This window comes from Telmatherina bonti, assembly GCF_933228915.1.
Source record: "Telmatherina bonti genome assembly, chromosome: 8".
Lineage (NCBI taxonomy): Eukaryota > Metazoa > Chordata > Actinopteri > Atheriniformes > Telmatherinidae > Telmatherina > Telmatherina bonti.
In genome coordinates this window covers 17,483,459-17,500,383 of record NC_136626.1, presented here as the reverse complement: position 1 = coordinate 17,500,383, position 16,925 = coordinate 17,483,459, and the positions used below count along the sequence as shown (strand labels likewise).

Genomic DNA, 16,925 nt, shown 5'->3' with positions numbered 1-16,925 from the left:
TCACTCTTGCTCTCTCTTTTTAAATTGATGGGCCCTGTTTTGCATAATTGCGCTCCATCTCTTTGGCTAACCTGTGGCTTAACAGAACACATGTGGCCAGAGGTGTTTTGATTTTGTTTTTTTTCATATATTTTAACAGTGAAAGCAAAAGCACAAGGAATGAATTAAAAGCTGAAAATTATCTGTCATGAACATAACAAAACCCAAGCAAAGAGTCTGCTCACATGCTGAGTGTTTACTGATAAAGACATGCCTGGTGACAAACAGCAATTTTTTTTTCAGCATTGCTCACAAAGAGGCCAAACAGGGCTCATTAAATAAGTCCGACGTGGGGCCTTGTGGCATGTTGTCCTTGTTTTCGGCTATTATGTTTTATCACATACAAAAATAACTATGGCAGACGAGCTTTATTTGCTTGATTTCAGGGGGAAAAGCTTTTTCTAAGAGATCTCATGCTGTGTAACATTCATAGCTATTTAACATCAGCACAGTTTTACTGTCTTGATTGGACTCAAATACAGAAAGTCATTGTCTTAAATTTATGGACTACATTAACAACTAGATGTTAAATGTCCTGCTTTTCTTAAAAAAAAAAAAAAAAAAACTGTTACAAGAACATCTTTTTTACTTAAGAATGCCAGATATAGAACCCACTGTGACAGACTCTTTGATGAGAGCTGCTTTACTTCCAAATATATCTTATCAAATTCAATTAAAAAGGACAGAAGAATGCTGAAGGACACCGAGCTGTTGTGGGAATTGATCTGTGAATGTCCTGGAACATGACTGGCTCTCAACCTACTTTGTGGCTACACTCATTGACCATCAGTAAACTGCACGAGGATCGCTCCTGCTGAGTTATAAGTCATGTTTTTATTAGACCAGAGGACAAAAGATGAAAACACTTCTTTTTCTTTATTGAAATTGTATTTTTTTATTTTAGATTGTAGATTCTTTGAGGATCTGCACCAAAAAAAATCTACAATTCAGGCAAAAGATCTCCCTGCTAATAATGACATCTTCCATCTGAAGCCATTACTCTCCAGTCAGAATAACCACAAACACTCACAACTCCCCGCCCTTCCTCGCTTCCCACTCCTGGCTGTCTAGCAGTATGTTCACTGCCTTCATCCATCCGATAAAGAAGGCTGTAATGGGCAGTGGGTCTGGAACATTTGTCCCAGCCGTGACAGCTGCCCTGGTTAAAAGCACTGCGTGCTGCAGGCTGATCTCATGAGCAGTGAGGTGCCAAGATAACAAAGCGATCTGCCTGGGCACAGTTCAACATCTACATGTTTTTTGGGACAGACATTCTTCAGAGAGAATGAAAAGGAGACAGGCTAATATTTTAGCCATTCTCTATCAAAATGTTCAAGAATTAAGCTAGGTCTTTCTATGACCTAACATTTCCTTAAAGGTTTCAGTGTTTTACCATGTGAAGACTGGCAAGAAGTATACCAGACAACATGGAAATGACCACAGAAAGCAAAGCAGAGAGAGAGTGAAATGATTACCGCAAAAACAAGGTGGAAGGGAGAGTTGAAGAGAGTCAAAAATGCAAAAATAGAGGACTAGATAAGGGAACAAACGAAAAGCAAGGAGGGGCCGATATGGATGGATAATTTTTGAAAGTACCTTAGGCTGTGGTCTGCCCACCCCGGCCGCTGCTTTGTTGCAGCTTTACTATGTGTGCACCACCCCCAGTCCCATTTGTGTAATTCAATTAGTGTGCTCCAGTGGGCCTTGATTGATTTGTTTAGGCGATCAACAAAATGGCTGGCCAAGTCTCTCTCTTCTTCCTATCCTTCTCTCCTGCTCCTTGTGCATCCCACTCAGGTCTTCTGGTGGCACACTGCTCTTTTCATCATTTTATCTCTCTTTTTCAATTCATGAGTCTCATTAGCCCCTCATTTCGCCTCTCCTGTTATTTCCCCTCATCCCAACGCTGCTCACTGACGTGCTTCTACGGTCCAATTACAGCTCCAAATTAGCCTCTTACTGTATCAGTGAATACACAAGAAATATCGCCCCTCCTAGTATGTACAGCCCACTTAAATGCACAGAAAATTGCAAGGCGATATTTCAAAATAGAAATTTGGGGTTTTATTTTAGTTTCCCTGCTGAGTTCCTAGAGACTGAGAAAAAAAAAAAAAAAAAAAAATCAGCAAGTGTCACAATGAGAGACTCAAGTCTGGACTTGCCAATCTCCCTCCATCTCTTTGTTTTTCCTCATCCTGTCACTCGGGCGATGCTGTCACCACTCCAAGGTCATTATGCTGTGACCGCACCAGCATGAAGCACCACGTGTGATGCCATTGTTGTCACAGCCCATCTGGTGGCTTGTAATGCTCCCATTAAATAGGTGAAGAAGCAGGTAGGGAGTCGGTCTCCTTTAAAACATGTCGCTTACCTCACGGCTTCGTGTGAACATAAAATGAATGAAGCTTTTTCATTTCGGGAATCAGCTCTTATACAGAGGTGCATAAAATGACTCAGCATCTGGACGTTAATGTCTTTGTTTAATGGAATTGATGACATAGATTTTTGTAAATACACTGATATGGATATTGACTTGTACATATCACCGTGCATCAAATCCTACACGATTCCTACGCCAAAAACTGGCAAGACAGTGCAGCCAATGGGTAATGCATGTGTTTGTGCGTTTCTTTATTCTAAGGGCAGCTTATCTCTGTATGCAAATGAAAAGTTCATTGGTAAGGCTTGCCTTTGTTCACCACAATATGATTTATGAGCCTCTCCTAATCAAACAAAGGAGATGAGGAAAGGGATTGACGATGACTTTCATCAGTAAGGGGTTTAGAAAAGCAGCATTTGAAATTAGTTAAAAAAAAAAAACTGTTCATAAACGGTCGAGGATGGAGAACCTTAACCTTACTGTGGGAGCTGTAGTTTCAAAATGAATCACCTCCTTGGCTGTTGCAAGCTGTAATCGGAAAACCAAAAGCATTTCTTCCATCCCCTTGAATGCATGGGCAATCCTGTCAAACTAACATATTCACTTACCTGCTCAGTCTGTGGAACTAAAGCATTTCACAACAAACATACTGAATCACCTGGGAGTGAATGATTTGGCAATAACACCTGATTGATAATTACAAGTGAAAGTTACCCCGTCGGGGGAAATTAGGAAGTAAAAAAAAAAAAGGGAAAAAAAGATTAATTATTTGAACAATGATTTGGTATAATTCAAAATAACTTCTTTACATCTTTGTCGCTAAAGTCCCTCCTTTACATCATTCATTCTTCCTCTGACACTATGAAAGCAGGTTTTTTTTTTGCATGGTAGAGGCTGTTCATATAGCCAGTTTTAAAAAGGCAGCCAGTGCATACGGCAGCCTCCCTAGTTACAAGCTGCAGTACAGCAGAGTGGAGGGAATTAAATCAAATGTAATTTATGCCAGCTTTTCCCCTGACATATCATCTCCAGCTATGAGGGAGGTGCATCAACATACATGATGTGGCTGGTGCCCTGGTGGTGAACGGAAAGACCGAAGCTGACAAGGAGAAGGAAAAGAGGGTACCTAAAATTGCTTTAAACAGTTTATAGTATGAAATAGCCTGGTCTTACCAACACACAAGGCTACAATCACTTGCCCTCTATTTTCTCCACATGTCTGCTCTTACACACACACATATATATATATATATATATATATATATATATATATATATATATATATATATATATATATATATATATATATATATACATATATATATCCTAGCTACCTTTTACCAGTCTAGGCCATTCCAGTCTTTATCACAAACAGCTGGCAACTCATTTTGAATTCCTCAGTAGTTTCTGGACATTGACGATGTGGAAAGGATGTCGGGAAATCACAGCACGGAACACACAACATACATGGAAGAACAGCACAGGGACAATGACATGAGGCATGATACTGTGACACAACAAGACTTGTCTCACAAACTATGTACAGAAAACACAGAACAAAAACACAGATGGGATACTGATGTCAATAAAATAAAAATAAATAAGGAAATAGGAATTAGAAAAATCTTTTATTTTGTTCTCATGTTTGGTAACTGCTTGAATTAGGGATTATGTCTGATTATGTATTAGTTAAAGTATTTTTGTCACGTTATTTTTTAAATTCTTTTTTTGTGATGGTTAAACATCTTACCTCGAATCGGGGTACCCTCTGGAGGAGACACAAAAGTGAAGACACATCATCAGTTCAGGTCCAGGTTAATGTGGTTAGAGGAGGTTTTTAGGTTGAAATGTCCACTCAAACTAGGTTATCAATGAATTGAATAATCTCTTCCAGAAAAGGGGAATTCTTTTTTTGGGAGGGTGGTGGGAGGGAAGAGGACCAAAGACAGTACTTCTTGTTGCTGGTATCACAAAAAAATGTGCAGGTTTTTATGGATGGCATTTGGTGTGCTATCTGCTTTCTTTACCCTCACTCTTCGGTTTTGCACTTTCTACTGCTTTGATAGAACGAGGAAGATAGAGGTCCTACCATTTTATCATGGATGCAACTCAGGGTGATAAGAAAAGCAAGAGATGTTTAGTTTACCAACTTGACATGGAATGCTCCGGTATGAGCCTTTTTGCAACCAATGGACCTTGAATAAGAGGTCAGTAAAACGGTTAACAGCACCACCACTCTATCACTGGTATCCAGATGAGTATTAAACAAACTTGCAGCAGAAATAATGGAACCTCCTTTGTACTAGAATTTCAGACTATATCTTCAGGCAACACCAGTTAAATCTTACAGATTGACATTCTTATTTATCCTTCAAGTCATAAACCTGTTTAACTGTGACAGATAGACTCCTTACCTCAAGGTTCATCCCTTCTCCCCAGTCATTCAATCCCCTAGCTCTTTCAATTGTTTCATTTTACTGAGAGTTGTATGTTTCTCTTTTCTGTGTTTATTGTGAGTCTGTATTGTGTTACATGCTTGACTGCAAGCCAAATGCCCCATTAGGGACAATAAAATATTGAGTTTTTCCGGTTTTAGGCTGGTGGGCCTTTTAAAGGCAGTCAGAACTGTTGAAATGGAAAATGTATGCCTTTAAGCAGAACTTTGGGTTTGTATAGGGGCGCCAGCTTAGCGTCAACCCCTTCAAATTCACATTAAACTGTCCTACTGCTCTTGGCTGTTTTTCTTAATTCCCTTTCTCTTGTTGCTTGAGCTGTTCCTTCATGTATTTTCTCTTTCCTCCTGTGTCCAACTTTGCTACATCTACTGAGTACATGAAGTCATTGGTTCCTCACAACGCACTTCATCACATTCTTAAAATAATAGCCAAAGTAAATTTTTTAAAGTTTTTCTGAAGAAACAAAATATTGTTTTCTTCTATAGTTAAGTTTCTGTTTTCACTACACCTTGAAAAAATACTTAGGACATTAAGTTAAGAGGGTGACAACTTGCACAAAAAATATTTATGTGTGGTTGCTGCTCATTAGATCTGCCTATAACACCACCCCTTTCCTTAAACCTGTCACTACACGTATTAACCAGTGCCTCAGTTCTCATTAGTGCAACCTGATTGTGAACTTTGTCTCCAGCAGATCACAGACTGTGTATGACAACAATGCCAATGTTAAATTTGCCGATGACATCATCTTGACTGAGAGAATCAATGACATTAAACCTGGAACAGAAAATAACTATTTCTCCTATAAAAGAGGAAAGAGATGATCCTGGACTGTAGGAGATGGAAGTCTAACATCTATCTCTTCTGCATCATTAGTCCTAAGAGAGTGGAGGTTGCGCCGACCTTCAGACACCTCAGAGTAAACATCAGTCAGAGTTCGACTTAGTCCATCAACACCATTATAATGATGCAAAAAGAACTCGAGAGGCTTCTTGGGGCATCTGAGGAGGGCACGACTTCCGCAGCCAGTTGTGTTGAACTTTTACAGATCAACCATAGAGTGTGTCATCATCTTGTGTACCACAGTGTTGTTTTTTCTGGCTGCACGAGGTGAAATAGGACAACTCTAAATTATCAAGACACCATTGGTAAATTGAGGCAAAATGATTAAAAATAAGAGGATCCTGCATGTGAATTCCCATAACTGTTTCCATGTAATTTTTGCTATGAATCTGCCCCTGGTGTTTAAGATGTAAAGTGGTACCAGCAATTTCCATATTCTATGTATTCTGTCTATAAAGGATGTGGGTGGCTCAACTCGTAGAGGAGATGAACCTTTCAATGCCTTCTGGCCAGATTCTTATTGCATTTCTGCATATAGAATAATCTTTTCTGATACCAGCAATCAGGATTCAGTCACTGTGTTTTAAGTTCTGCCTGGCTTGCAATGGACCTTCATTAGTACATCATTTCTTGCATGAATTGTGTTTAAATTACAGATAAAACTAACCTGTTAGTGATATCAAAGCTATTATTACAGTATATGTGTAAAGTGTGCATTTGCTGAGAATGATTTTACTTTACAGTACATTCTTAGTATTTACTTTCCTTATACAATTGCTAAGAAGTAAAAAAAAAAAAAAAAAAAAAAAGGTGTAGGTGCTTTTTTTTTTTTTTTTTTTTTAAATGGATTTAGTTTCAATTTCCACATTTCTATAGTCATAACTACCCTAAAAGAAGGATTACATATACATGAAGAGTCACAATGAAAGCTCAGTGTCTTTTAAAAACCAGGCAAAACCAAAGTGACATTTTAATAATTTCTGTAATGATAGTCAACATAATAATAGGTAATTCACAAGACAAAGGACAACAGGGCTCTGGGAGGGTTACAGTGTTATTGAGTTAGAGTTTGATTAGAGGCTGCAGGAGGCTGGTTTACTTTGCTTTAGCAAAAATGAATTTAGTTGGGAGTTAAGAGGTCGTAAGTTAAAGGTTAGAGGTTAAGGTTAGAGTTAGGTTAAGGTTAGACTTAGGTTAATGTTAATAAAGCAGGTTGGTACAGGGGAAGACTTTCACAAAGACCTTATAAAAAAAAAGTAAGAGAAAGATAATGAGATGAAAATGAGAGGAGGGTAATGAGGCAGGGGAGCGGTAGCCGTAGTAGCTCAGTGCAAAGGTTGAACAGAAACATAAAAGGTGGAAAAGAAAACAAAGTCAAGCCTGTTTTAATAATGATGTGCAGATATTGGAGTCACTATCTCTTGAAATATCTCATTTTCAATAATGAAACTTCACAAAAAGATTAAAAGAAAGAAAGCACTATTAAACATCGTCTTCAGAGGCGAGCCGGTATTCAATCATAATGGTAAATCCACCTGTATTAGGGTCATGCAACCTAATGGCCATAAGCTCCCCCTCCAAACTCTGGTCATCCCGTGGTTGATCAGATTAGGGTGGCAATGACCTAAATATATCTTAACATGCTGCTATTCTCCTCACATTATCAAATGTGGTATTATTTTTTTTACAGAACACCCATCTGGTTTGTTAAACAACCCTCTGATTAAAAAAGAAACAGGAAAAAAAAATCAAAGTTAGAGTCCAGCCAGGGGCAATCTGGACAGATATGTTGCACATCTGCATGTGAGGTAAATGGGGTTGCATGACTGGCTGAGTGTCAAAATATGACCACTCTGCAGAGGGCATCGGTGTGACCTTCTCCTCTACAGACCCCCACACAGGATTCTGGTGAAGTCACAGCAAGTGTCAGAAAATAATAATAATAAAAAATAAATAAATAAAAATAGAATTAAAATACAGTTTGTTGTTAGCACATCTACAGAGGTCTTAGCCTGTTCCTCTATAGCGGCTTTGATGCCAACATGTGAGAATTTCCTGCAGATTAACTGCAACTGTGTGAGTCACACGTGCATAAATCTGTGAGTGAGGATCTATGTAATGTTGGATTGTGATTTTAAACCTTTATTTTAAAAAAACAAAACAACAAAACAAAACAAAACAAACCCTTTCTTAATCTTTATGAATACTCTTTTCCGCCCTCTCACTGTCACTGTGGTCCACAGTTAATCTGTTCTGGCTGACAAGGCCAGCGACGGCCTGGGGTCTGCAGCCATGGAAACTTAGGGAGAAATGTCAGGCTCCCCACACAAGACTAAAGGATCTCCTCAGGGGAGCCTGATGCAAATATCACTGCCCCACCAGCACAGCATGGTCTGGAACATAAGGAATCAGTCTCCCAGCTACTCAGCCATCTTGCAAACAACAGTTAATATATTCATACCTGTTAATGTGATGCAATCTATTTTTAAATGGGAATGTTACTGGAACTGGAAATGGTTTTTTGAACAGTTAGTTGCCATTCTAGTTCTAGTGTTCCTGGTTTCCTCTCTGACATGTCATTCATTTTTTAAACCGCTTAGTCCGATTCTGGGTCATATGGAAGCTGGAGCCTATCCCAGCAATAAGCAGGCGAGAGGTTGGGTACACCTGGACACAGCACTAGTCCACCGCAGCTCTCTGACACGTCATTGTTATTTATTTTACCACCAGGTCTTACTGGCTCAGAGTTACTCTCTAATATCTGAGTGTGAGGCCAAAGAGCAAACAGCAGGACCCCAAAAACGTCGACAGTAATCAAATCAACACAGCAGCACAGATTTTAAAATGAAAGAAGAAAAAATAATCTGGGGTCATCTTCTGAACTTTAACCTTTTACAGCTTTGCTGTGCAGGAAATAATCCTGAAATCTGGAGGCCCAAGATGACTGCTAGAAGTGCTGGAGGTGATGGCGCAAACAAGGGGGTTGGGGGCTTGGGTACGCAGCAAAGGCACCAAAAAGGGCAGAAAAAGGAATAGCCCCCAAAACTAACATTACCTTGCAACAGCCGTATTGGAAAAAGTTAAAGTAATTTCCTTTCCTGCCCTCCTATATACACATTAAGTTTCAAATTCAAGGAAAATATACAGAGCGTAAAGTGGCTGGGTATATTTTTGCAAGAAGTTTAAAAAGAGTGCAAAATGTGGCAATGTGGGGGTGTGGACCAAACTGGCAAGAGAGAGTGAAAAAGAGAAAAAGAAAATATTTAACCAAAAAGAAGGAGGAGACCCCGGCCTGATAGGAAGGTGCAGTCTGGCAGCGGCCTTCACCTGGAGAAAACTCAATAAGCTTTCAGCTCACATCAAAACATTCCAAACATTTCTGGGGTATTTTGGGACAGCGGAGCTTGTATTATGAGAGCTGGAGTTCAACCATTTAACATCCGAGTATAAACATACAGTATACAAGGACCAAAAAAAAAAAAAGAGTCGTGTATTTCTTGGGAAATATGCTCACTCTTCATCTTACCAACAAGCCTAAAAATACTTTGAGCTGTGACTGGAGAGTAATTATTGTCTTGGATTCAAAGTCCAATTATCTCTCCGAAGCTCACTGTCTTGCAACATAGCAGAAGGGAGGGAAAAAAAAATTAAAGAAAAAAAGAAACAACATGGCGACAGGCACAGTGAAATCTGAATAACATGGTCACAGATAATAAATAAGGCAGCATTTATTTCCAAGGTGATGTGGGAAATCCTAAAAAGAAAAAAAAAATGTATAGAAATGAGTCTCAGCTGTGACATTTAGCAGATTTAATAAGCAAATTAGCATTTAAAGAATTGAGCTACATGAAAAAGACTCAACAAGTCATTGCTAGATGAATAAAAACCGTGCCGCTAAAGGAGGGATGTGCTGCCTCCACACGCAGCATCTCTTTGCAATAAGTTCAAGAGGGGTGGACTGACAGAAGATAACGTTTACATTTGAAAGTGTGCGGCTAAAACTAATTAAAGTGAGAAATAAACAGGAACAGAAAGCAGAGGGGGAAAAAAAAAGAGGACAAGGCGGTGGGAGGGCAAGGGATTCATGCATTTTGAAAGTAGTATGTGCCATCTGCTTCAAGGAGAGAGGGTTAGTTTGGTGGGTTTTGTATGACACTTACCAAAGGTTTCTGAAAATGACAAAGCAAGAAATAAATACAGAAAAGAAAAGAAGAACAACATAGTTCATTTAGATTAAGGTTAAAGGTGGGTGTTACCTAAGATTTATAGGACCTGTATTTTAGGGATTATTATTAGGGATATCATTTTTTTTTTTAGTTAAGTTGAAGTTAGTCTACAATTTAAATTTGAATTATGAAATTGATTTTTGCTTTAAAGAAATCAAATTAATCCATTCATGTCAGATTTCATACTAATTTAGTCTGATTTTATGTTTTATTTAATCCCTTTTGGTTTTAACTCTGATTATGGATCAGAACCAAATAAAATGTGTTTGAAGACTCTGATGTGTACGGAGGCACATCTGAGTTTCAGACACTAATACAGACAAAACAGTTTAAGAAAGAGACAACAGTTAAACAAGAAACACAAAGACAATTGAAGAAATTGCGAAACAGGTAGACAGATGATACAGAGGTAAGACAGACAGACAGCAGCACTTCTTTGTCTGCCATCCACACAAGTGTAGAACTCACAAAGCCATGTCATCCAAGTTGAGCCAATATTAGGAGGCGAGCCTTCACATGATTACATGACAGGCTAAAACTCTAACAAGCGGAGAAGAAAAACCTTTTAGCTGAGAAAAGTGTCTGAAAAATGAACACTACAATCTCAACACTTGCTCTAAAGTTCTAAAAATCTTCAGTAGTTTTCAGCGGGATCTTCCTGCACAAACCTTCACCCCAAAGCTTAACACTAGAACCGCCAACATTCCAATACTCCTAGAACCGCAGAGAAGGGTAATTTTTACCACCCCTTGCTGCAACAGCGCAAATAACGCAAAGATGCTTTTAAGTTGTTTGATTCCATTTATTATGTTAATAGTTATAATTGAGAGTTTTAAAAAAAAACTAGCTAAACAATAAAAAACATATATTAAATAACAAAACAACATATTTCAATATTCTAATTAATTTTACAGTAAGATAAATAAACGCTGCTCTTCAACTTATTTTTCATTCACTCGCATACAAACACGACGTGTGATGTGGCGATGTGTGATCAGCTCCTCTTTCTCACTAGATGACTCGTTATCAGGTAAAAGAGACGGATCATCACTTTCTCCAGCTACTGACTCCTTCACCGTCTCGTCAGAATCCTCCACCGACATCCAGAGCAAGTTCTCCGTCACTCAGTTCTTGAAATAATAACCAAGCTTCTTTGGTTTTCATATATCTCTTGTATTTATCCATTTCTCAAATTCAGCGATCATAAAACCCTCTTACTCACTCTTTGACAGCTGTCAAACTCACGTGTGTTACGAAGCTACCGGGAGTGGCGCGAATGGGCGTGGCGCGAACAACATCTGACAGATGAAAACAATGCATTTCATTAGGCGGTAGAAATTACCCCGTTGGCGGTTCAAGATATTTATGCTCAGGTTTCTTTCTGTTGTGATCACACACTCACCAAAATTCACTATAAGTTCACTGGACCCATTTCAGGAAAAGTGCTGAATTTGGAGAAATAGGGATTTTATTTTAACAGAGATATAAGTGTTTGAAGAGCCACGGAGGTAAAAATGACCCGCTTGGCAGTTCTTGTGTTAATCAGAATCTACATATTTTTGGAAGAAAACAGATAGAAACGTGTCTCGGCAAATCCATTATTCAGATTTTGCTTATCAAATAGCATGCCTACATTTGCACTAATGCACAAACAGCCAGATTAAAAACACAGCTACTAAACTAATTCTAATTTAAAAAAACAACACGGCCCACCTACAGTTTGAGGTCAACGGTCTGCATCTTTCAGCGCTTAAAAAAACAATAATATTTGGGCTGTTTTCTTTTTGTGGCCAGAAGCACTGGTTGTTCAATTTTGCCAAGGATATCCTGAGGATATGCTGTTTAAGATGCCTCTGGCTACATGAAACCATCTCAGAGATTATTAAAGTGACATGTACAAAGTTTTGACATCAAGTTAAAGGATCGGCAGAAATGGTGTATAAAATTTTTAACAACATTGTGTACGTGGTGCATTTGTTACTATATGAATAATGAAATGACAAATTGATTCTTTTGACTGTACAGCTCTTGAGAGCCACAACTAGGGCACAGATGCGATCAGAACAGACTTTATTTAGTGGTGTCTACCCTGATTTACATTTGCAGCAACAAATCAAATGGGAGGCATTGGATTTTTCAAATGGTGACAAATCATCGACCTAAAATATCTACCCTTATTGCCCGGAGCCACTCCAGGGCCTGCACTTAATTAGCTATATAATTAGACTTTTCTTTACTGGGCCTCTCATCGGGCTTTAATCAATGGGAACAAGACAACATATCTACATCTGAGTTTTATCATTAGGGTATAGACATTGTTCCCAATTGCCTGCCATGACACACATGTAGGATGTTTCAGAATCATTTGACCTCGTTTTGCAAAGTCACACTCAAAATTAAAGTTTCTTTTAAAAGAAAATCTTTGGAACAGGACAATGGCCACACCACTGACTTTATACTGCAGATCTTATCTCATATTCAGATTACTTAACATGCTGACACATTTTTGAGGTATTTCTAAGACAATTTTATGTTTTTCTTGCATTTCTTTAAATCCACACACTAAATGTATCATTCCAATGGAAAAATTTAAAAGAAGGACAATACTTCAAAATACTGGAAGGTTAGCTGTAAAAAAAAAAAAAAAAAAAAAAAAAAAAAAAAAAAAAAATATATATATATATATATATATATATATATATATATATATATATATATATATGTACATATATATGTACATATATATGTGTATATAAGAACAAGGTAAGAAGAAGCCTTTGTTACCTGAACGTAGCTGTTTGATTCGCCCATTACTTGTGCTGGGGTCTATGGGCAGGAAGTCTTTGTACCAGGTGATTTCAGGGTCAGGGTTGCCACTGGCAGCACATAGCATGGTGGCTGTTCGAGTTCGCTCCACCACTTTGAGTTGAGGTCCCATGTCAATGTTAGGGAAGCCTGCAGGAAGAAGGTCCTCTGGAAAAAGAGAAAAAAAAATTAAAAAAGGGGTTATGCGAGTCCTCTGACTTGACAAAACTCAATTTATGATTTAAATATCACATTCAAAGTTGCTGCACACTTGGTAAGACTCATTTGACTCTCAAGAGACTTTGACTGAACACAAACAAAGGTGTAACGGATCAGTTATGACAAATTTTCATTTAAGTGTGCAATACTGAGTTCATTGGAGTTAAGCACAATGCATATTATAATCATTATTCCCAAACTATGACACCAGTCAACACTTATTTAGTTAGAAACACAAGCCCTGTGGTTTCTTTGCAGCTAATAAACATGCTTGATTGAACCATTATTTCATTTTTAAGAGTGTAGTGCACTCTGTGGTCATTGTTCCTTTCCCTGCTGTCTTTGGGCAATTATTTCCATGGGTCAAATTGCCTGAACTCTACCCCGACTGGAGCCAGAGTAGTGATTCATTCTCAGATGACAAGATTGGAGGGGGGAAGCACCCTGAGCTATAATGTGCATCAGAAGCCCAAGGCCAAATCACAAATGGGAGAGGATTGACTGACTTAGATACTGGCCAGTGGCACGGCAGAGCTCACTTAACAAGTCAGTGACCTCATGTCTACTTTACAGACATCATAGTGGTCTTTTTGCTCTGCCACAATCACTTAATTAATGGAAAATAGGCCAGTAACTTCAGCTGCAGTTTGAGTTGCAGACCTTTGGCAGACAGTAAATTGCACACAACGCTGTTTGCATATGATATCATAATAGATTAAGGTAGCTATCTGAGTTATTCAAATCAGTTAAAACATTTGAAAGTCAATAAATGGTGAAAAAGCAACAAGAAATTCACAGTAATTAATATTGATCATTTTGGCTCACTTAAAATAAACTGTCATAATCTTTACATTTTTTTAAAATAAAAAAGATAAACAAAACTGCATCATTTTTATCCTGTCACATTATGATTTGGGACTTTGGAGCAGAATTGTGTTCATATTTTGAATTATTAAGTCTTGGAAAATAGAAGACACATGATGAGGATGGGAGGAAGAATGAGATGATTTCAGAAGAAAGTTCAGACAGGTTCGCTCTAAGGCTGACATCAGAGAACAATGCATATTTCAACAGCAGGTTAAAAAAGTACAGGCATTTACACTGTTTCAGGTTTTTGAGCTGTATCCTCTCCATCATTTAATCATGATCATCCCTGTATAATCTCTTTATACCAATTTCTCTGAAGCTCAGGAAAGCTATGGCCCAGACTTCACTTTGTCAAGTTACACAATATGTTCCCACAAATGCCCTCCTCTGTGTCATCAATTATCTATGTACCAGATACCATCTAAGGTGCTGCACTCGTATCTCCCTCTGGCTAGGTCTATCTGTTAGGGAAGTATATCTGCAAATGGTAGGTCTGACCTGCACTATGAGTGTTACATCTGATGTCGCCAGGCCTATCTGTGCATCACATTCACTCTGTCTCCATGCTACGAAAACCTGACACTGTCACCTATGCTGACCCCCATTAATGCGGCACAAAAAAAAGGAAGAAAAAAAAAAAAAAAACCTCACTAAGTGGATTTGAGATTAATGCAATTTGGCAAATAACAGAGGGAATCTCTACAAAGGAGCAGAAGAGGGCAGAAAAGGTGAATGAACAAACAAACTGGACAAAAAAAAAAAGCTGTAAAAAGACAAAGATGTTGGATTCCCAGAGAGATAATGCTATCATTACAGCTGCTCTGTCCAGATACAACAGCAGAAACTATTTCCTGAATAAACAGCATGTATGCAGAATGCTTGCTTCCCTGGGAATAGAGTCTGATACCATCTTTCCCCCTGAAGCTTACAGACTCTGTCGATAAAGGCGGTCATGCAAAAATAAATAGATCACTCACTGAGGGAGTGTTACTTTAGGGTTAGCCTGCCTGACTGTGAAAGAGAGAAGGCAACAATGACATGGACTGATTGTATCCCAGTATTCCCAAAGGGCTTGTCCCTCCTAATGGCACAACAATTGCATTTCTATGATTTGTGCGCTCTGTGATGACAGATCCACACAGGTCAAATAGAATCAGCTCATGCGAACTGTTGGTCACTGACAACACTGTTGCCTGATTTGCTGGGAGCCGTGTTTGTCACTTGGGCCAAAAGTCATTATGTTGCAGGACTATCAGATGCATGCTAACCCTTAATTTAGATAAGAATCCTCTAAATACATTTAACACGCACATGCACACATAATCTTGGGTAAATCATTTGCAATCTGCGGGTAACATTGGTGAACGCAAAAAAAATAAATGAAATAATTAGTAATCTAACTGAATTTTACAGTGACCTGATTTCAGGGACCTTAATGCTGCTGCAGAAATGTGGTCACGCATCTAAAGATCTCTAAAATGTCCTTAAGGAAGCCTGGAGAATTATTCTTAATACAAGTAAAGAATTGACAACAAAGTTTGTTATCCTGAACATCAATTGTTGACATTAAATATTGACTTACAGACTTTGAATTGTTCAAACTGTGCTTTATTCATGTTTTGCATTTGTATATGCATGCAGCATATCAAACAGGAGGTGCAGCTCAGAACTTTTGCACAGTGCTGCATAAAGAAAACCATGATTGCAATGAGTAATGTATATTTTGGAACAAGGCAGCCAGACTTTGAAAACTTTTCAACAGGATTTAGAGGTTCCTAAAATTACAACTTCTTTAATGCCTCACTGCAGACTTTAAAGTCATTAAAAAGAAAGAACAGTAACTGCTCTGTTAGTTACTCTACTAACTGTAGCTGCAAGACAAGCCTCATAAAAGCCATTGATGATCTTCTTGAATTTTGGTATGCGTTTTGGCTTTCGCTTGTTAGTCGGAGCATTTCATATTTCATAATTGTCTTTATTTTCACATCACGGTTTAATATCATTACACAAGTGACAGGTGCAAAGCCTTTAATCAGCCTCTGGTTAGCTTAGCCAGTGGCCAGCCGTTAATCTGCGGACTTGTGCCTGCTGTCGCATTCTGCTTTTTTATCATGCTAGCAATTTCCCTCTTAAAAGGTCTGCCCTTTAAACTCATTTAACTCTCCTGACTAATCTCATTTCCAGCGATTCATTATTAGTAAACCACCTCTGCAGCATTGGAGCTCTTTCACTATTTCTAAAGTAATGACAACACTGATATCACTACTACAGCTCTGTTATTAGATATATTTAGTATACATCACTAATAGTTCTCAATCTGTGTCACATGTAACAAAACGTTCAGAATTAAAAGTACTTTTCAGCCCTAGAAATCACCTGTATGCACGGAACATTTAATCCCAATTGGTTATAGGTTATTTGAGAAAGACACGGGCAGCTCTCATATCTTTCTCTGCTTATATAACCACACAAATCCTGAAGCCTTTCATATCACTACTGCCTCGCTCAGGCCAATTTGCTACTGTATTACACATGACACCTAATCTCCAGGTGTTAGTGCTGTGCTCTACAGATACATAAGTAAATGAACCATAAACCCTGGAAGCTTATTGCTTTGCATTGGTCAGGATTATATAGTATGCAATATAGACATTATCATACTGTGCATTTAATTTATTTTTAAGTGATCCCAACATCAGTAAGGTAAAACAGCTTGACCTCCTAGATTGGGAAGAGTTATATGAAATGATGAAAGGGAGGAAGATGAATTCTGACTGGCTGGGACTGCAGCAAAAATGCCATGATGTGCTCCGCCATATTCTGCACCTATTACTCATATTATTATTTTCACTTACCGCAATGATTTAATTTCATCAGCAGTTTAATCAGGTTAACTGATTACCCAGCGCCACAGCATACAGAGCACAAGCTTTAAGCAAGCCTGTGCAGTAATATCAAAGAGGGACAATGGCTGAGTGAGAGCAAGCAAGGAATGAGTGAGGGGGGAGATGTTGGAAAAAGGCACAGGGAGTTAGTAACCTACAGAAAGGAAATGAAAAGGAAATGAAGGAACCCTGAAATGTATGGCAC

At 38.4% G+C, this 16,925-nt stretch overlaps 1 protein-coding gene across 1 annotated transcript in view; it reads right to left on the bottom strand.

Annotated features, from left to right (window-relative positions):
• The window catches only part of ptprsa (protein tyrosine phosphatase receptor type Sa), a 162,220-nt gene that overhangs the window by 73,497 nt on the left and 71,798 nt on the right, over positions 1–16,925 (bottom strand). The window contains exon 5 of the mRNA XM_079244759.1: positions 12,729–12,917. Within this exon, the coding sequence (XP_079100885.1) occupies positions 12,729–12,917 (189 nt within the window). The remainder of the gene's footprint in view (positions 1–12,728; positions 12,918–16,925) is intronic.